Raw genomic sequence first — 18,639 nt, forward strand, 5'->3', positions numbered from 1 at the left:
TAGCATTCAATCTCTGGTATTCGGTTGTACCATTGGATTTTGATGTATTATGCATGATACCAAGGATCATTCTTTCGGAATTAGATATGTATTGGTTTAGAATCCTTGGTACCGGAAATTCGATAACCACAATATGTTTTGTTCGCTCTGATAACACTTTTCCAGTTCGAACATGCAAAATGGTTGGTATCTTGACAAATTTACTTGTGAGATTTCCATTTGGTAAATATTCTTCGTCTGATGGATTCTTGATCAAAGTGAGAACGTACAGGGTCGCAACCGTCAATGCAGTAATAGCGGCTATAACTGCTAGGATACTCCAAAATCTGGGTGTTTCTTTTCGTTTGTTATTCGCAAAGAATCTCTTTCTCCTGCTCCCACTGGTTATGGTTTGTTCTGAAAAGTTGATGATAGCCTTCTCCGAGCTCAAAATATTCATTCCAATGATTACATCTTCTTCAATGTTTGGGACAACCATAAATTCCTGGGTTTTCAATGACAGTGGGTCTGCTATGCTAGCTGGTATGATTGCACTTCCAGCAGTCTCAAGGATACCTCCAGTAACTGATGCTAATACAGTCCCTTCATTGTGGGTCAGGAATGGAGCGATTTCAGCCTTATCCCAAATTCTTTTGTTCAATAAGGAATGACTAGAACTAGTGTCCACCAGAGCAATAAAGGTCTTTGTTTCTCCTTCTATGGATAAATAGACTTCTGTCTTGATGCCATGTTTTTGCTCTTCTTGGTCAGTTGATCGGCAATATATTGCCAGTACATGTCCATGTAGTCGTTTGGTCTTATGGACGTGGCTTCTTTTCTTTCCAGTATGAACGTACGTGAAGAGACCCCTCGTAGCAGGTTCTTCTGTTACTGTTTCGAATGTTTTCCCATCATTAGGTGTTTTAAAGCGATGTCTTTGATGATGACGGTGGTGACGTCGTTCCCTATGCATTTCTTTATGGGAATGTTCTTCGTCTTTTTCTAACCGTTGCTGGGCTGGTGAGAATTCCATTTTGGTATTTTTCTTGAAAAGTTTTATTATGGAGCCTCGGTTCAGGTATACAAAAGCTCCAATTAAAGCTAGAAGGACGACCCATTTAATAGTTCCACCGATTCCACCAAAGATGTTGAGGATACTTCCTATTCCTTTCCCAGCAGATTCCACTGCATCGCCAGTAGAAGTGATGATATTACCTGCAGCTGAACCAAGGGAAGTAACAATCTTTTCATCCAAGTTACCAACTCCAGTTAGGACACCTTGTATTCCACTTCCTAAAGCTCCAATGATTTGGCTTGTTCCTCCTGCAGCGGCTTCTAAAGCTCCTCCAAGTCCAACTCCAATACCAGTGAGAAGGTCGCCATTTCCACGTTCTATCTGTAGTTGTTTTACTTCTTCCATAGCATCATGAATTTCGGAGAAGATGTTTAGCATGGAGTATGGTGCCAGGTGTTGAGGTGGTTTTTGAATCATTCTTTCATCGAATCCTCTAATCTTTTGCAACTTCACAAAACTGGATCCATGGAATTGCTTCTTTGTTTTTGTCTTGGTTACTTCCCCTTCTTGGTCTATCACATCATATGAGCCTTCGTTGTTTTGTAAATACGTAATAGGGGGTCTGGCTGAGCAGTTGATTTTGTGAGATTTTTCTACTACTTGTCGATCCATAATTCGTAAAAATTTAACTTGGTTATGATAGGGTGCTTTTACTGGAATATCGAAGTAACATGAATTTCCTACTCTTCGATTGGTGATCAGACGGTAGTTGGAAATTTTCAAACAGCGATGTACTTGAAGGGCTTCTCCGACTATGTGGACGGTGACTCCACTTTCTTGGTGAATCCATCGGGCTGCAGTTGTAGGAAAAACTGCTATCATCCATCGTTGAATTCTCGACACTTCCTGTTGTATGAAACAAAGTCTTTCCCATTCTTGAATAATGTCCAATTTCTGGTTAATAAGGGTACGCACAATATGAGCTTGTAGGATAGGTCCAAGAGTGTCGGATACCATTCGTTTGGAATATGCAGTCACCATGTCTTTAAGGGCTTCGAACATGTTTCCTTTCATCACTGGGTCCTTTAGTAATAGACCGTTATCAAGCAAAAGAGTAGTTTTGCTTTCGCCATATTCATTTTGGATGCTTCCACCAACTTTGAGAGAAGGAATTAGAACATGACTCTCCATTTGCTTTACTTCATGTTTTCCTAGTGAATGCCAATCGATTGCTGGATGATGTGGGTCATTCCAAACTAGAGCACTTTTTGGTGCATCTTTCATGGTACAAGAGCCGTATGATTGTCCTTTTGGAATTTCGCTTGGGCATTTGCTGTTGGTTAAGTGTTGTTCAATGTATTTTTCTTTACCAACGACTTGAGCATCGAAGGTTCTAAGGGTCAATTCCTTGATTTTTAACGTTGTCTTCTTCCAATACTTGCATTTAGCCACTTTTCCATCAGGGTGTGTACTGACAAAACGATGTCCACTTTTTCTTTCAAGAGGGTTTCCATTGTATGTTTTCGTATTGAATGCTTGGATACAATCAGATGGACTGATAAAGATTTCCTCCGAATTAGACGTCTCCTTTTTGGAGGAAACTTTTCTGCTCCAGGCAACTCTTGGTTTCCAATCGCAAATTGTGGTGGTTTTGTATAACGTGCAGTAATGGATGTTAAAGTGAGTGATGTTCGGCGAATACTTAAAGACTTCCATTTCTTTCGTTATAAGCTCTGATTTTTTTGTCATAGAATGAGTACATGTCGATATTTTTGGGAATTCGTATATTCCTAGTGGAGTAGTGGTGGTGCAATCGTAGAGATTTCCCAGTCTTGATCCAAATATTATTGGCATGAACATAAGGACCAGAAATAATGACCATTTCAGCGAAGTGGGCTGGCTTCTTCTGTATGAGATGGTGTTAATCGATAGATTGGGGTCTAGGAATCTCTTGACCAACTCCGCGTTTAAGTTCTCTTCAGGTTCCCAGGTGTTTTCGTCGTGAGAATATCCTTGCCATTTTATTAAGAAGTATCTTTTGTTTCTCTTGAGCTTCATTTTCAAGATTTCCTCCACCATGTAGATCGGTTCATCTGCTTCCATTTCTTGAGAAGTTTCAAAAGTTTGGTCTGGATCAGGTTGGGTTTCATCTTCTACAACAGTGTCATTAATCTCTTTTGGTCCAGTCTGCTCTTGATTTTGATTTCCAGATGTGGATGAGTCTGTCTCTTCGTGTTCTGATTCTTCATTCTCTTCAGATACGTCACTCAAGTCATCAGAGGAATCATCGTTATTAGCACGAAAGTTTGGATCATTAAATGGCTTCATTCGGTTGACATGGACCACAGTCGTTGGTTTTCTTTTATTGAGGGGGTCATTCAGCTCATAATTTACTTCGGATATCTTTTTCGTGACTCGATACGGACCAATCCACTTTGCCATCAATTTTGGACTCAGGCCCTTATAACGTTTTTTTATTGTGTAGCCAGACCTTATCTCCGACTTTGAACTGAGTGTTAGTGGCCCCTCTGTCGTAGTAGTACTTGTCTCGTCGTTGGGCTTTTCGTAGGTTCACTTGTGCTAGCTTCTGAGCAGTACGCACTTGATCAACTATCTTTTCACGATGATCCTCAATTAACGGTGTTAATTTTCGTCCAGGATTGAACTGTAGGTCACTTGGTAGCGTAGCTTCTCTTCCAAACATTAAGTAGTATGGCGAATCCTGTCTGGATGCATTGATACTTGTACGGTAAGCGAAGAGTACTGAGGGAAGATACTGGTCCCAATCATTCTGTCTTGAAGCAACAAAGTGGGAAATGCCTTTAACAATGGTTCCATTAAGTCTTTCTACAATGCCATTAGATTGAGGATGGTATGGCGTGGTGCTAATCTGTTTGATATTCAACATCGCACAAACTTCTGCCATCAAATGAGACAAAAAAATGGTACCTTGATCAGTGACAAAGTATCTTGGAACGCCAAAGCGAAATATGATGCAGTAACAATTCAGCAATGACGTGTGCTTCGGTCGAGGCAGTCGCGAATGCCTCAGGCCCAGAGGTGAGTCGTTCAATAAAAACCACTACGTATCTGTTCCCAGCGTCTGTTCTTAGGAAAGGTCCAACTACATCACAGTGAAGTGCCCTCCAGGGTTCTCCAGTTGCTATAGGTAGTAGTGGTGCTTTCTTTGATGGTGTTCCTTTATCCTGTTGGCATATAATGCAGGTGTTGACCCAGGTTTGGATATCAGTCAACATCCCTGGCCAAAAATACCGTCTTCTGGTTTTGTCGGCGGTCTTTGCAAAGCCAAAGTGTGCTGCGTTAGGTTCATCGTGATTGTACCTCATGATAGTTGCGCGGAACTTCTTTGGGATTACCAATTGTTTCCATACACCTTCGGGTGTAGTGGTCTTTGGGCTATAGATGTGGTAAAGAACTCCTCCATCCATGAGATAGTTGTCAATGTCTCTCAGAACAGTATCTTTTTGCTTGCCTTCAGGTAGAGTCTTTTTTTGCAGATATTCCATTTTTGCTTTCAAATCAGGATCTGCAATTTGGTGTCGTTGAATTTCGTCTTTGTCGAAGGTGTTTTTCGTAATAGCAGCGAAGAAGAGGTTGTTGGCTGCTTCTGATGGACTTTGAAATGTTTCCTCATCATTGATATTTGAAGGACCGTCTTCAGCCTCTCTGGTTGTATGATCAAAGGAGTTTATTTCTTCGTTCATTCTTTCCGGAATATCTATTGGTTCGTTTGGTCTTCTCTTTTCCCAATCAATGGTTTGTTTTTTCTTTTTGGATACTTTTGGTTTAGTTTGGGCTTCTGCTTGTAGCTGATCCCATGGAATTCTTGACAAACCGTCTGCGTTCCCGTTTGCTTTTCCCGGTCTATACTCGATGATAAAATCATAAGCTTGTAGATATAGACTCCAGCGACATAATTTACCAGTGCTGTCCTTTGTGCTCAGGATGTAGTTCAGTGGCTTATGGTCTGTGAGAATTGTGAATTGCCTACCATGAAGGTATGGGTGAAGTTTCTTTACGGCAGTCACGATTGCTAAAGCTTCTCGCTCGATAACAGATAGTCTTTGTTCTGCTTCATCCAAACGACGTCCTCCGTAGATCACGGCCTTTTCTAGCTTGTCATACCTTTGGCTTAAGGTCCAGCCGATTCCAGTATTAGACGCATCGGTTTGTAGGTAGAATCTCTTTGTAAAATCTGGTAGAGCAACCACAGGTTCGGACGTGAGAGTATGTTTCAGTTCCTCAAATACCTGTTGACAGGTGTCATCCCAATTGAATTTTACTCCTAATTTCGTCAGGTTGTATAAAGGTGATGCCAAGTTACTGAATCCCTTCACAAATCTTCTTTGTAAGTTGTCTTCTGGGCCAGTTACTCTTCTATCAGTTTGACTTGTCTCTTGGATTGGTGCAATTGTTGTTATCTTTGTTAGGGTGCCCAGAAGAGAACCGGCAGGAATTTTTACGGGATTCTCATTGAAACTTGTAACTTTCAAGGTAACTCTTCCACTGCTTCCCCGAAAAATTGCCGGAGTTATGTTCAAGGATGTTTGTTGTTTCAGTTCCTCTGATGGTTCGAAGAGATAATCGTCTCCGGATGAAAAATCATATTTGAATTGCCAAATCGTCTCGCAAAGTGGTAAAATGTTCTTCTTCTTTCTTGAAAATAGTTCAGTCGTGGGCTTGCGTTTAGACATTGAACGTAAAGGTATCGCCTCGAGGTGTTCTTTTGGTACCGGAAGTGATGGTTTATCAATTTCGAGAGTTAAACTTTGTTCCTTGTAATTGATCGTTCCATTGTTTTCAGTAAGAAAGTTATGTCCCACCACTATGCTGTGGCTCAAGCCTTCAACGATGTATAAATTGGTCATATACTTTTCCTTTTCGATTTCCAAGGGTATAAATATGGACCCTTGTATTGCTAGTTCTTCTTGGTTGGCGGTTACGACATTAGGAAGATTAGTTGTTGAGGGTGAGATTGTTGTTAAGCTCTTGATTTCATCCCAAAAATCTCGACTGATAGCTGTTATGGCAGCTCCACTGTCTATCAGAAATTGACAGTCTAATCCAAATATTTTACCCCAAATTCGGACTGAGGTAGGACTTTCCTGGATGAAGTGACTTTTAACTTTCGTCATCTTTTGTACAAGGACATTTTAGAGTTTTGTGATTTCCATCGACTGTTGTTGTGTCCTTTTCATAAAACTGTTCCTTTTGAATGGGGATTAGTTTGATGCCAAATAATGCTTCATTACTGTCTGTTGTTGATGTTCCCTCGACCGTCTGGACGTGAATGTTCTTCGATGTGGACTGAACTTCATTTTCGTCTTGTAAAGATGCATTAATGTCAATTAAGTTTTCAACTTCGTTGGTCTCACTGCTCTTTGCTGCAAAGTCAGATTCTTCTTCATCATCGTATGTTGTGTCAAAGTTGGCCTCTTTTCTATCTTGATTGTCTTCAAATGATACTTTGAGTCCGTCTGGTTCGAGGTTTCTGCTTTGAACATCATCTTCTTCTTTCTTTTTGTCTCCAGAGCGAAGGTAAGGGGTGTCGGATTGGGAGGAATAACTGGGAGGGGGAGAGCGTAGAGTATATTCTATTTCAACATCAGAGTCGCCACTGTCACTACAAAGTTCAAGCTCTTCATATTTGACAGGCTCCTCAGGTTCCATTTCATACCAAGGATATGGGGGATCTGGAAAGTTGGGTTGGGAATTAGCCTTTAAATCGCTTTCACTCGACGATTGATGGATCATACAGTTGAAAGTGTTCCTTTTAGTCGTATATGCATTGTTGTTGCCATCTCTTTTCGTGGAATGGTTCTGTTGAGTTTCTTGTTGATTTGTTGCCGAAGCTGGAGGGCCTTGTGGTCTTGACACAAAACGCCTACCGTCGTTGAATGGAATTCGTGGGTCCCTTCCACGTCCACCAATATTGTTCTGTTGTCCTCCATGATTGCCATCTCCTGGATAGTTGTTGCCTTGGTAGTTGTAATGTCCATAATAATTCGTATTTCCATCGTATCTGTTACTGTAACCACCGTAGCTACCTCGACGATTGTTGTTGTACCTGCCACGACCTCGAGCTTCGCGACAAACTCTCGAGGTATGGCCGACACGTTGGCAAGTGTAACATATTGGTTGACCATCGGCAGAGCGCATGTATCGACTATTGAATCCAATACTTTTGTCCCTTAGGGGCCTTCCGTTACCCTGTTCAAGTAAACGAACTTCATTCCGTAATCTGTTGATTTCTCGGGAAGAATCTGTTGTCGACGCCAAATTTGTTTGACCAAAAGCATTCAACTGTTGGGGTTGCGCAGCTGTTAGTTGTAATTTTTCCTCCAACATCTCTGACATTTTTCTTTCTAATTCCTTTTCGAAATTTTGGTTGCTATTCGAAGCCTGGTTCGGTTGAACAGAACACGCTTGTCCACTTGATAATTTTGCATGTATTTCTTTTATCATTTTATTCGAGTCTTTCGTTGAGGTTGTTATTGGGTCTTTCAACGTAACGTAAGGTACCGCCTCCTCAAAGGTTTTGAATTCTTTGAGTATGACATCTGTGCGAAGGGGTTCATCTAAACCACTGAGCAGGGCCTCCAACTTTTGTTCGGAAAATTGAAAGGCAATTGTCTCTAGCTTGAAAATATAGTCGCCGAGAGAAGTAAAACTAGATCGTTTCAAAGCTGCCAGTTGAGCTTTTCTGGAGCATCTCGTTTGCATTGATGAGAATCTTGCAATCATTGCTGCTTTCAACTTTTCATAGGACTTCTTTGTATCGGCAGGGAGTTGCATGTAGAAGAAACCCGCACTTCTCTCGAATGTAATTGGTAAGATCTTCAAGATTCTGTCGTCACTCCAATCGTTGCATAAAGCAAGCCTTTCAAAATGTTCGAAGAAGGACATGATGTTGTCAGTGTCCTCACCTGTGAAAACAGGTAGGTCCTTCTTTCCTACCGTGAATGTACTGTTGTGCCTGTCGTCCTTTGATCTGGCTTCTCCTCTGTTGTTGTCAACTCGATTCTGTCTGATGTCATCCATCCGATTTCCTCTTCCGCTGGCATTACTGCGATATCCTCCTTCACTATTGTAAGTGTTCAGTTCCTCATATGTATGGTCGTCGCTCGTCGATGAATCAAGTATGTCTCGATGATTAGATCGTATTTGAGGATGGCGCAAAGGGGTTCCTGCGTCAATCGGATCTGGGGTTTCTTCTGGGAAGGATCTTCGTCTCCTCGGTCTCCGGATTTGAAAATTCGATGCCATCATGAATAATTCAGGTACGAAAGTAAGAAAGTTCTAACTTACAGTTTTGGATCCACTCTCTTCTTTTTGCTTTGAATAATTGACAAGCGATAAAAATAGATACCATTGGATGGTGTAAATGCAAGTTCCAAAATCAATAATTCAACAAGTAAAGAAGAAACATTCAACCATGCAAATCAAAATAAAATTCAAAATGCAAAGTCACTTTAAGTTAACCATGTAACAGTTTTCAATAATTCAAAACGTACAACGAGATAAAATAAATGGTCCAACAACTTCAATGAAATGTAAAATGAAAATCGAAATAAATCCACTACACACTGGTAAAATAAAGCAACGCTTGGTGTAAATGTATTGTACTGTGAATGTAATGTAGCACTCTTGAGAAATCCAACTTGAGTTCTAAGGTAGAACCTCCAATGTCGCACACGGAGATTTAAGTGTGGGACTCCCTGGATATTTCACCAGACAGTTTAACTAAATCCCGAGGCGCAGTGTACCCTGAAAGAGTACAATTTAAGAAGATAGTAACTGGACGATAGTAACTTCGATCGAATGAATTTTATATTTACATGAAAGTGATCACTAACGTATATACTGGTTCTATTAAATTTTCCGTCTTAATATTTCAATAACTCCAAATAACTGTTCCTTAATATAGTTGTCTAAAAAGTCGATAACACGATATCTCCAATTGATGTTATGGAAGGTTCCAGATCTAAATCAGTAACAAGTCTCTTTACTAATAGTACGGTTCGTAACTCTCTAGCTTTCCAGCATGTTTCGACTCTCCAGCACGCTTCCAACTCTCAGCACGCTCTCCGACTCCCAGTATGCTCTCCGACTCCCCAGTATGTTTCCGACTCCCATAATGATTTTGTGATTCCGGTATTTATAGTTTTTAGTTCTATGAGTATTTAGAGGACTGGATTTAGAGCCTGGGATCAATAGTCACGTTGGTTTAGTTGTCCGCGTCCATTCATGTGGTTGGGATTGCTTCCTCGATCCCAGCTCATAAATCTTTCAGTGTTGTGCGTAGATTGATTCAGTCTCTTGGTTTTGTTCTCGATTATCTCAGTGTGTCAGTGGTATGTAAGATATTAGTCACGCTTGGGCTAACGGGGTTGCAGTCCGTTTTCCTCGATGATCTTCATGCGTAAATCTATTCAACGTGAATATGGTATATGATGATTTTCCATTGACTGAATGCTGGTAGCTAGAGAAGGTCTTTTCATGGTCTATTCCTGCGTAAGCACGTTGGACTTGAATGGATAATGTAGATTGTTTATTTTGGGATGAGTGATGTTTTCTCAAAATATCTCTACTGTCACAATAGCCTTGGTTTAGTCTAAAATTACTTTATTTCTTGGAGGTATTTAAAGGTACGATTTCCGACCCCCTGCATTTAAGTCCCCCCTTGACTAGATTAGGCACCACCTGAAAATAGGTGTGTAAGACTATCCTTTTAGCAACAAGTCTGAAATTTAAAAAGCCTTACAAACGCTACTACCCCGCATGGGTCCTCTTGTACATGATTATTTACCATCTATCATTTTCAGGATGATGACTTTCTACCGAAAACAAGGCGACTTTTGTACGAAATGGACCTTCCTGTACATTATGTGTCACGCTGTGTGAGGACGGTTCCTTACACGCACCCTGATACCGCCAAGTAAGTCAGACTCTTTAGATGAGTTGAATATTGGGACCGAGCTAAACTGAAATTTGTTAAACTTGTTAAGAGTCAAAATCATCAAACAATAATTAAACGCAAAGCCTTTTGAGTTGAGTTGAAATTTATCTGGATAAAAGAGATTGTTTATTTTATCTTAGCTTAGTTTTTGGCCTTGACATTGTCACCTGGTGATATCTTTTATTTTTTCTAGATTGCAAGTCTTGGCTAAAGTTTTGTCATCCAAATATCTTCACCGGGAAATCAGGTAAATTGGAATTACTGCGCATTGTTTACGTGAAATTTTTGTCCACATTATAAATGATTTCAGTGAAATATTCAAAGAACTGTATCCATTGTTTCTGCTGTTTTCTTTCAGAGAAAAAGGTGGAGCATACGGCAGCGGAGCGAAGATTGGTGGCGGAATTTTCTCCTTCTTTTCTTACAGGTATATAAACACTAAGTTTTCATTTCAATTCGATTTGACGGTTATTCTTTAGTATTATTGGTGACTCTTCGGTTAACATATTGCACAAACTGTTCTTTTGCACACGACTGTTGTCTGGAAACTTCATTTTGTTCGCCGAAAGAATCGGAAGCGAACAAATTTCCTGAGTGATTTTATGTTAGTGCTGTTTTCATTATTTGTCAGGCCCTCAATCCCAGCAGGGGTCGGAAACCTTTTTAAAAACTACTTAACGACATTATTATTAAGATTAAATCGTTTAAAGGAATCTTACAAAGCAATAAAATGTTTAGAAAACTACCTCTCCCAATGTAGGTAGTTTTCTTCAGAGCCTACGTAATGAAAATACAAGAGTTATTATTGAAAACCATTTTTATTTGGGTATGATTTAAAATGGGTTTCAATAGAGAGAGGGAAGAAGTATTAAACAATAGACCTATAAAAGACATCGAGATCAACAGTTTATCTTTAAAAACATTATTACTTATTCAACTCGCAATCAATCTTGACCTTCTCGATAACAGATATTCTTTCCTTGACATCGGATAGCTAACATTTTGATTAGAAGGAAAAGGATAATTAAGTCAGCTCACAGACTTGGTCTACTCGTAAACAAGATACATTTACCACAATATGAACACCAATGCAACATTCAAGATCTAACACAACATCTAATGTAACAATCATTAACAGTTCTTCAACCGAATTCTGTATGTCAGTATTGGACGATATCGCAAATGCTCCAAGGAACCTTCGAAATACTCTAGTTGCAGTCTTTTCAAGTTTGAGTTTGGTATCTTTTATTTTAAACTCCATTGTGATTTGGGCGATCTACAAAACAAGAGTAGGGCGAACTCAATCCACCAAGCTCATTCTCATCGCTTCAATCATCGATCTAATCAGTTCGTTGCTTAGCAACACCACCATGTCTGTTTACATCTCTCTTAGTGATCGAATTTCTTGTGACGTCAAATTTGGCATGATGCTTTGTGTAATCTTCTTGGTGTTTGCTTTGTTTTTCACCATTGGTGTTATCGCGTTCGACCGGTTGATGCACGTCCTGTATCTCAACGATTATTCGGTAAAATACAACACTAGGCGGTTTCACATCACCTTGATATGCGCACTGGTACTAACCATCATACAGACTTATTTATGGGGCTCAGGTGTCAGAGTTTCGAGAGGAATGGGATCGAGATTAACAGCGCCCATCATCACAATCTCATACTTTTTCATACTCGGCATTTATTTCTTCTCACTCGCCAAGCTGCATCGAATCTCTCAGGAAAACATTTCCAATGAGAATAGAAATTTAACAAAAATGGCGGCTCTTTTCATCGTCATTTATTTTAGCTTGTACTCGCCCGTCGTCATTTTTCAGATGTTTATTTCTCGGGTATTCAACGCATTCGAACCGTGGCATATTAGCGTGTACACTTTTTTCACCTATTTGACACCTGCTGTGAATGGGATCTTCAACGCCATAGCATTTCTCATCAAGAGTCGACCCTGTAGACAATTCATCTCACAACAGGCGCGTGTATGCCTTCGGAATTTCAGACGTCCAGCAGTCGGCCCTGTACCTCAAAATTAGGGCCTTAAATTATTCGAACGGAGCCAACGAGATGTTTTAGAAGAAAAGTCTTCGAACTTTAGTAATGTTGGAGATAGAAAGGTTATTTCAATAAAATACACTTTCTCGTATATTTTAGTTTTTTTATAGAATTTCTTTTCATACAATACATTTCTTTAGGAAAGATTGATCAACCACTTTCAAGATTTGTTTTGTATTAAATCAAAGAAAGCTCCTTGAATTTAATTTAAAAACGTTGTGATAATTCCTTGATTTACAATGACTGAATCGCTAACCCTCTGCCAAAACAGCATACTTAATTTGAATTAAGGAGAGTATTTTATGCGACTTTGTGGAATTAAGGAGAGTATTTTATGCGACTTTGTGGACCAATGCTTCAGCTCGAATTACAGAAAGATTCGAATTGATAGAGATTCGAATTAGAAAGATAACATGATCTTGAAGGCACTCGCTGTTTATTATTTTTGGAGAAAAGACATTTACCTTTATTGTTCACTTTAGGGACCCGAACAGCGTTCGAACACTGGAGGCATTCGATCATGCAGTTGAATGGGCGAGTCAAGGCAAATTCAAAGACGAGGACATCGAGGAAGCTAAATTATCTGTTTTCTCTTCGGTACGTTTTAATCAGTCTACCGTGTCTTGCTTCTTAATCAACACCAACGAAGTGAAAAAACAGTGCCTTAAGGAAACTCAACTCTAGTCATAATTTTGGCAAGGAGCAAAATTTAAAAAAAATTTAAAGTATTTTGGCGATGAGGTAAATTTCTTTAATTTAGGCTAAATTTAATTCTGGCGAATCGAAGGGTCAAATTTGTTTTTTAGGCAAAAATTATGACTATTTTTGAAAAGTATAAAAAAATTAAATAATACTGGCGACAAAAATACAAATACACCTTTTCGACAGTAGCCGCCTATTGACGCGCGGGCACTTTTTTGTCCGCTTTATCCCACTTAAACCGTCCCAGTCCTTTTTTCGCACCAATAGACAAAAGAAAAATGCGTCAAAAAAGGATTGGGACGGTTTTAGTGGGATAAAGTGGACAAAAAAAATACCCACGCGACTATGGTCGAAAAGGTGTATTTTAAGGGGAAAATCCCAAAAATGCACTAACCTAAGCAGATTTTCCCTCGAGAAAAAAATTGAAAAAAATAGGGAATTCAAAAACTCTTTTCTATTGTTGTTACTTTTGTAAAGCTTAAATAATCTGTTTTGCAATTCGCAAAAGAGTATTTAACAATAAAAAGTTGATCACTAAAACACGAATCCTATGGATTAGGCAAATGGACCTTTTTTGGGCCACCATAAACGTCAATCTTTCACCTCTAACTTGTCAACGAAAATCTAAATTCTTCAACCACGTTTATAGATTGATAGCCCTGTATCTCCTGGCAACAGAGGGATGGCACTTTTCAATAACGGATTGTCCGATGAGTTGCGACAAACGCATCGCGATCGGTTGTTTGATGCTAGTCGTGATGACTTGGTGGACGTCTGTCAAAGGTTGGTTGGTTCGACAGTCTCTAATTCGACGTTTTACTATTCAATACGCTTCGTTATTCGATGAAACTGAAAGTCACCGTACGCTCCACGAAGGGTTTAAGATTTATCTGGCACCCAGATGCAGAAATTTTCATCCGACACGCTAAAGCTCTGAAGGTCGGGAAAATTTCAACATCTAGAATATTTAGATTAAGGAATGTTGCAAGACCGCGTCAAGGATCTGGTAACCCAGTCCTCGTTTTCGGGGATTGACGGGTTCAACCGAATATTTCAGTTTTACGTTTAAGTTGAAGCCGACTGGTGATGCGGCATATTAAAGGCCGACTCCGATCATTTCTCTCAGATGGGAAATTGGCCCGCTATTTTAGAGCTTTAGCGTGGGCGGGCACCAATCTGCCATCGAAATATCAGTTTTGACTGTTCTCTAATACACCTTTTCGACCGTAGCCGCCAATTGCCGCGCGGGCATTTTTTGTATCCGCTTTATCCCACTAAAACCGTTCCAGTTCTTTTTTCGCACCTACAGACAATAGAAAAATATGTCAAAAAAGGATTGGATCGAGTTTAGGGGGATAATTAAAAAATTAAGTGGCACACGCCTGACCGCGCGACTACGGTCGAAAAGATGTATTACTTAAGGGCTCTGACCATAGTCCAAAAATTGATTTTGGTATTTTAACATAAAAGTTATATTTCAGGTTCCTTAACTCTTTTAACAAAGAATTGCCTTTATAAATTGCTTTTTAATCGAATCCCTTAATAGTAATTAAGAATTTAATTGCAAAAATGACGTTATGAACTTTAAAAAGATGTTAATAATATGTTGCATCACCCTCTTTTACAAAAAGTGCTTAGTTTTAATGGGTAATTAACTTTTTTGTTCCAAAATTTCTTTACACTGTCCGCAAAGAATTGAACTATTTTAAATTTTGCGGAAAATTTTTCTAAAAAGATGTGTCAAAAGTTATGACTGTTTTTTTCAGCAAAATCCAGATGAAAAATTGATGAAAAACCACTATTTTGAAGATTTAGAGACAAAGAAGCATTTACAAAAATTTTCCGCAAAAAAATTTATTGTTCGGTAAAAGATACACCATCTACTGCGAAAAATTTTTCAAAATGTTTTTTCTTCGCCAAAACTAAGCTCTTCAAAGTTGAAATACTCTTCCTCGCAAAAATCTTCATTTTCTTTTTCATCAAATTTTTTCAATGCAATTTTTGAATTTTCAGATTCAGGAATAGTTTGTCTAACAGAAAATGTATAACATGCCATAGTTTTGTTGGTTACATCAGTCAGAAAACACATTTTAAACACGGCAATTATGAAAAATTCACTATGGTCAGAGCCCTTAAGTGTATTTTCAAAACTTACTAATACTAGGGTGAGTAAAAAAGTCAGAATATTCACCGTGACATTTTTGGTTAACTGACTGTGGAAAGGTGGCTATCTAATAAACTGACGAACGTGCTAACCGCACTGGGCTCAACTTTAGTATTTTTTAATCATTCGTTGGCCCAATTGTAAAATTGTCCAATGAAAGTCCAATAAAAAAAGCCTAGTTTTGGCGAAAACTTGTGACCACGCCGTTAAAAATAAAAGTTTTAAAAAATAAAAAAAACCCACAGATATTCACTCAAGGAACAAGTGTGCTAAATTTCAGAAAATAAGATTTTTCGTTTTTCACTAATTTCTGCTGACGTCATCAAAATTTCGAATAATTTTTTTTTTCAAATGATCGACTTTAGTAAGATACATCTTTGGTGAAAGTTTGAAGACAATTGGATAAACCATTTTTGAGAAATTCAATTTTTAGTTTTGATGACGTCATCGATTATTACGTAATAATCAGTTTTTGCGGTTTTTCGCGAAAATCAGCGAAAAAACAATTAGGTTACACATCAGGTTAGAAACTACATCATAGTACCCTTCATGTTCAGTCAAGTTTGGTCATTTTCTGTCGACTAATGCGATTTAAAAATTATGGTAATTTTCAGGTTTTGAGACATGCCATAACTTACCCGAGTAATTGTAAAAATCGAAGACCGCGTTACTCGTCATGTTATTAGATTTTTTTCAAAATAAATTTTCTCATTTTCTTTTTCTATAGATACTTGCTCCCTGAAAAGAGCGTTGATTCTTTCGCCATCGTTGGTCCAAAGACTGAATTATCGAACGATTCACACTGGAAAACTGTAGCTAATGTTCAAATTTCATAAAATTTATATTTATTTGTGATACCAATAAAAAATCATTATATTTCTAATTCTTTGATTTTGTTCATTCTTATTCGGTTAACCTTGTTAACCTAAATTGGCAGTTCGCACTTCCTGACAGGAAAAAGATTTTGTTAAAAGTAACACCTCGTCAAAAAGATGATTTTGAGTGGAATGGCAAAAGCCAAAGAATTTTTTTTAGCTTCGAAAATGCAGGTGGAAAAAAGTCAAGATTTTTCTATCTGACAAAAAGATTCATTTAAATTCATTTACACTTTTCTGAAATTAGTTCCATCTATACTGAGACGGAAAAATATCGTCTGAGACGAGTAATTTGTAAATGCGATCTGTGGAGGAGATCCTATTTATTGAAACATGAATGGAAATTACACTCCTCCATAATGCTCATTTTCTAAATTGCTCGTCTCAGACAAATTAATCGTCTCAGTATACTATAAATAGAACTACTGAGCATCGCCAATTTTCAAAATGAAACCATATTTTTCTATTTCCTCCTTACATCTATCCGCAGACACGTGTTTCGTCCTTCCAAGGACTCATCAGTGCGGCTCCGGTAAGCGAGCAAAGACTGCTGTTGTCACCAGAGTGTTCTAAATACTAAGTGTTGAGCTTCGCAGATTGCATGGCATACGCAAGCCTATAACTCAACATAAACTAGAGTCTATACTTCTGGCTGAAATACAGTAAAGTAATTGCCCCCGCAGGAGCGTAGCGACGAGGAGGCACTCATAGTTTCACGCATAGATATTGGACTGGAATCTCAAAATTTTGCGAATTGTTTTGTTGTTGTTGTTGTTGTCGCGTAAGCATATCCGAAGTTAGTCTCTTCCGTAAATGTTCGGTTTTTTTTCCGGGACGGTAGTATACATATTTTCATAATACGTTATATGGTATTATCATTATTACATATTACAATTTTAGTTTTGATTTAGCTTTGAAAAGCTGAAGCGAGTGTTATAAATGCAAATCAAAACAGTGTATGATATAACACGAACTACAATATTACTTGTGCAAATCAAAACAAACAAAATGGCAGACTGGTTATGATGATGATGATGAGCTGATCCATTGACTAGAAAAAGTGTTTTGTATGTCAAATTTTGTTCACGTCAGCAATGATTTCAATTCTTTTTCCAGAATCTTTAAAGAAATTTGCTTAAGTTTTCAAATGTACATTTGATATTTTTGTTCAAACGCTAATTTATTTTTGTCTGTCATTTTATTGATAACTAATAACTACCTTCATTGTTTATAGGGCTTCCTGAGCTTTAAATACCATCATATGGTCGTAACTCGAGAAAGTCCTTCTTAACTTAGTAAAACAACCGGCAAAGTACAAAAAGGATGAATGTACGCATATGTAAAGTTGAATCCAAACGTGGTTGACTTTTTCTTTTGGTCTTCAAAATAATTTACCTCACTTAGAGTGTTTTTACGTCTTTTCAGTGTGGTAAATCTTTTTCAAAAACCTGAAAAAAGTTTGTTTACTCCTTAAACTTTACATGCGCACGTTAAAGTTTTTCATGCAGTTGTGATAGCCTAAATAACTTACGATCCAGTGGTTTGGTGAAATAGCTCCAAATTCTGGCTTTCTAAGTTAGGAGAGACCTTCCCAAAGGCATTTAATGGTGGTTAGACTAGGTACACAGACAGTCATACAGAAACACCATAAAGGGAAAGTATATCGCTAGCTATAAACTCAAAAAGTCTAGCTTCCTGAAGGCACGTCTCTTCATTGTCTGCGCTGCGATCAGCTTGGAGAAAAGATTGCATTATGAAAAAGGACTATGCACTTGAAAAGAAATTTAGGCGCATTTTAACTTTTCTCGACTGTACGTCTAAATGAACCACAATGGCATTCCTTTACTTTTCTTTTGATCAACAACATAGAAGATTTTGCTTGAGAAGTGCAATCACAGCGTACGCTAGTGGAGCCCGGGCCTTAACTAGGATAAGTGAGTTTCTATTTCACCCAACTTAAGGGCTCTGACCATAGTGAATTTTTCATAATTGCCGCGTTTAAAATGTGTTTTCTGACTGATGTAACCAACAAAACTATGGCATGTTATACATTTTCTGTTAGACAAACTATTCCTGAATCTGAAAATTCAAAAATTGCATTGAAAAAATTTGATGAAGAAGAAAATGAAGATTTTTGCGAGGAAGAGTATTTCAACTTTGAAGAGCTTAGTTTCGGCGAAGAAAAAACATTTTGAAAAATTTTTCGCAGTAGATGGTGTATCTTTTACCGAACAATAAAAATTTTTGCGGAAAATTTTTGTAAATGCTTCTTTGTCTCGAAATCTTCAAAATAGTGGTTTTTCATCAATTTTTCATCTGGATTTTGCTTAAAAAACAGTCATAACTTTTGACACATCTTTTTAGAAAAATTTTCCGCAAAATTTAAAATAGTTCAATTCTTTGCGGACAGTGTAAAGAAATTTTGAAACAAAAAAGTTAATTACCCATTAAAACTAAGCACTTTTTGTAAAAGAGGGTAATGCAACATATTATTAACATCTTTTTAAAGTTCATAACGTCATTTTTGCAATTAAATTCTTAATTACTCTTAAGGGATTCGATTAAAAAGCAATTTATAAAGGCAATTCTTTGTTAAAAGTGTTAAGGAACCTGAAATAAAACTTTTATGTTCAAATACCAAAATCAATTTTTGGACTATGGTCAGAGCCCTTAAGATGGCGCAGAACTTTTTGATAAATTTTATACGCAGTATCCTCTTGACTATTGTTTATTAGGCAAAGTAGCAATATAGAAATGTTGAAATATAGCAGCCAATGAAAAAAAATACAAGCTATTTCTGATTGGTTACCTTGTGGATTTATTCACTGCGTATGTCCATATATTTTGCCTACAATCTAAGATGTCT

At 38.0% G+C, this 18,639-nt stretch overlaps 1 protein-coding gene across 1 annotated transcript in view; it reads left to right on the forward strand.

The window, feature by feature from the left end:
• Positions 1 to 15,781, forward strand: part of LOC136809574 (presequence protease, mitochondrial-like) — a 47,756-nt gene extending 31,975 nt beyond the window's left edge. Inside the window, exons 26-31 of the mRNA XM_067066109.1 lie at positions 9,841 to 9,953; positions 10,168 to 10,221; positions 10,333 to 10,401; positions 12,515 to 12,629; positions 13,384 to 13,517; positions 15,626 to 15,781. Coding sequence (XP_066922210.1) covers positions 9,841 to 9,953; positions 10,168 to 10,221; positions 10,333 to 10,401; positions 12,515 to 12,629; positions 13,384 to 13,517; positions 15,626 to 15,734 — 594 coding nt within the window. The 3' untranslated portion in view covers positions 15,735 to 15,781. The remainder of the gene's footprint in view (positions 1 to 9,840; positions 9,954 to 10,167; positions 10,222 to 10,332; positions 10,402 to 12,514; positions 12,630 to 13,383; positions 13,518 to 15,625) is intronic.
• Positions 15,782 to 18,639: the final 2,858 nt, after the last annotated feature.

The sequence above is a fragment of the Clytia hemisphaerica genome, unplaced genomic scaffold (genome assembly GCF_902728285.1).
Source record: "Clytia hemisphaerica strain Z4C2 unplaced genomic scaffold, Clytia hemisphaerica genome assembly, whole genome shotgun sequence".
In the NCBI taxonomy this organism is placed as follows: domain Eukaryota; kingdom Metazoa; phylum Cnidaria; class Hydrozoa; order Leptothecata; family Clytiidae; genus Clytia; species Clytia hemisphaerica.